Source organism: Trichechus manatus, unplaced genomic scaffold (genome assembly GCF_000243295.1).
Source record: "Trichechus manatus latirostris isolate Lorelei unplaced genomic scaffold, TriManLat1.0 scaffold00083, whole genome shotgun sequence".
NCBI lineage: Eukaryota > Metazoa > Chordata > Mammalia > Sirenia > Trichechidae > Trichechus > Trichechus manatus.
The window spans coordinates 12,047,656-12,049,477 of NW_004444019.1; the positions used below are offsets into that span (position 1 = coordinate 12,047,656).

At 37.3% G+C, this 1,822-nt stretch overlaps 1 protein-coding gene across 1 annotated transcript in view; it reads left to right on the forward strand.

Annotated features, from left to right (window-relative positions):
- Positions 1 to 1,822, forward strand: part of MTO1 (mitochondrial tRNA translation optimization 1) — a 35,258-nt gene that overhangs the window by 14,939 nt on the left and 18,497 nt on the right. Inside the window, exon 3 of the mRNA XM_023735933.1 lies at positions 224 to 303. Within this exon, the coding sequence (XP_023591701.1) occupies positions 224 to 303 (80 nt within the window). The remainder of the gene's footprint in view (positions 1 to 223; positions 304 to 1,822) is intronic.

Consider the following 1,822-nt stretch of genomic DNA (forward strand, 5'->3'; position numbering starts at 1 on the left):
GAAGCAAACTGCCACATCTTTCTTCTGCGGAGCTGCTGGTAGTTTTGAACCACTGACCTTTCATTTAGCAGTCAATTGCTTTAACCAGTGCACCACAAGGGCTTCTTATGATACAATAGCATACGTATTTATTCTTAATCTTTTTTTTTTTTTCTGAAATATCTGGGAGTAAGTTGTAGAGATCATGATTCTTTACCCCTAAATACTTCATCCAGTATTTCAGCTAAGCACAAAGAGATCTTCTTTCATAACCTCAGTGCAATGATCAAATTGAGGAAATTTAACATAGATACAATAAATACCGTTATCTACTGATTGTCCTTTATAACACCTTCCCCCACCCCAATCTAGGATCATGCATTGCATTTAATTGTCATTTCTCTTTGATTTCCTTTAATCTGGAACTCTTCCTGAGCTTTTGTTTGTCTTTCATGATAGTGACGTTTTGAAGAGTTCGAGCCATTTTGCCTTTCTTAAAATTGTGTGTGTATGTGTGTGTGTGTGTGTGTGTGTATGTTTAAAATGAGGACTAGTAATTGAAGGTCCTAGTTTCTGGTGAGTGTTATACTAAACTATTCTATTATTTGAGAAAGCTACTTTTACACTTTTGCTTTGTAAAATGCAAACTGTGATGATACTTTCAAAGTGTGTATACTTTTTAACTTTTTATTATAAATTTTCAAGTTCACACAAAGTAGAGAAAATAGTATAATGAACCTCGTGTACCCTTCACCCAGATTCAACAAATAACATTTTAGCTTTCCTGTTTGATTTTTCCTCAACACTTTCTTCTTGCTGATTTTTAAAGCAACAATCCTAGTCTCTAACCCTTTTAAGACTTATCATTTTCTGCTTTGAATTTTTTTGGGGGGGGCGGGGGGGGGCATGTGTTTTCACTAATGGACGCATGCCGAGTCGTGGAGTGTGTTTAAATTTTTGATTGGTAATATGGATTTTGAGAAATATTATGTGAGAATACATGATTGGTGGGTGCCCATATGTCCCTGTCATGGGTGGCGGGATGTAATTCGGGGCACCTTCCATTTGGGTACATTGGGTACCTCTGGTTTTGCCTGGCACCCCAGCTATTTTGCTTCACTGAACGTTGCTTTTGCCTTTCACCATTACACAAGTCTTCATTAACCAAAACCTAAAACCAAACCTATTGCTGTCAAGTCGATTCCGACTCATAGCAAACCTATAGGATGGAGTAGAACTTCCCCATAGGGTTTCCAAGGAGCAGCTGGTAGATTCAGACTGCTGACCTTTTGGATAGCAGCCATGCTCTTAACCACTGTGCCACCAGGGCTCCTCAGGTCCCCATTGCAGGGCAGCAAATACTTTCAGTGGGAAAAGTAGAGTCCCAAGAAACCTGAGTGGCGGAAAAAGTAGTTGGGCAACCAGTGGTCTTGAAAGGACTAACAGGTAAGAACTTCTTAAAAATCAATCACAGTACAAAATTTGATCACACCTAACAAAACACAGTATCTTAATATCATATAATACTCACTGTTCAGTTTTCCCTAATTGTCTCAAAAATGTTTTTTACAGTCATTTTATTTGAACCAGGAACCAAATAAGATCCACACATTGCATTGAATGATATGTCTTTAAGTCTCTTTTAATCTGTAATAGTTCCCTTTCTTTTAAATTTTAACTTTTATATGTGGGAGAAACTAAGTCATTTGTTCTCTAGGATTTCCCACATTCTGGATTTGTCTGATTATATCTCTATGTTGTCTTAAACATGTTCCTTCATCCTCTGTATTTCCTGTATACTGGTAGATAGATCTAGAGGTTTGATTAGATTTGGGTTCATTTT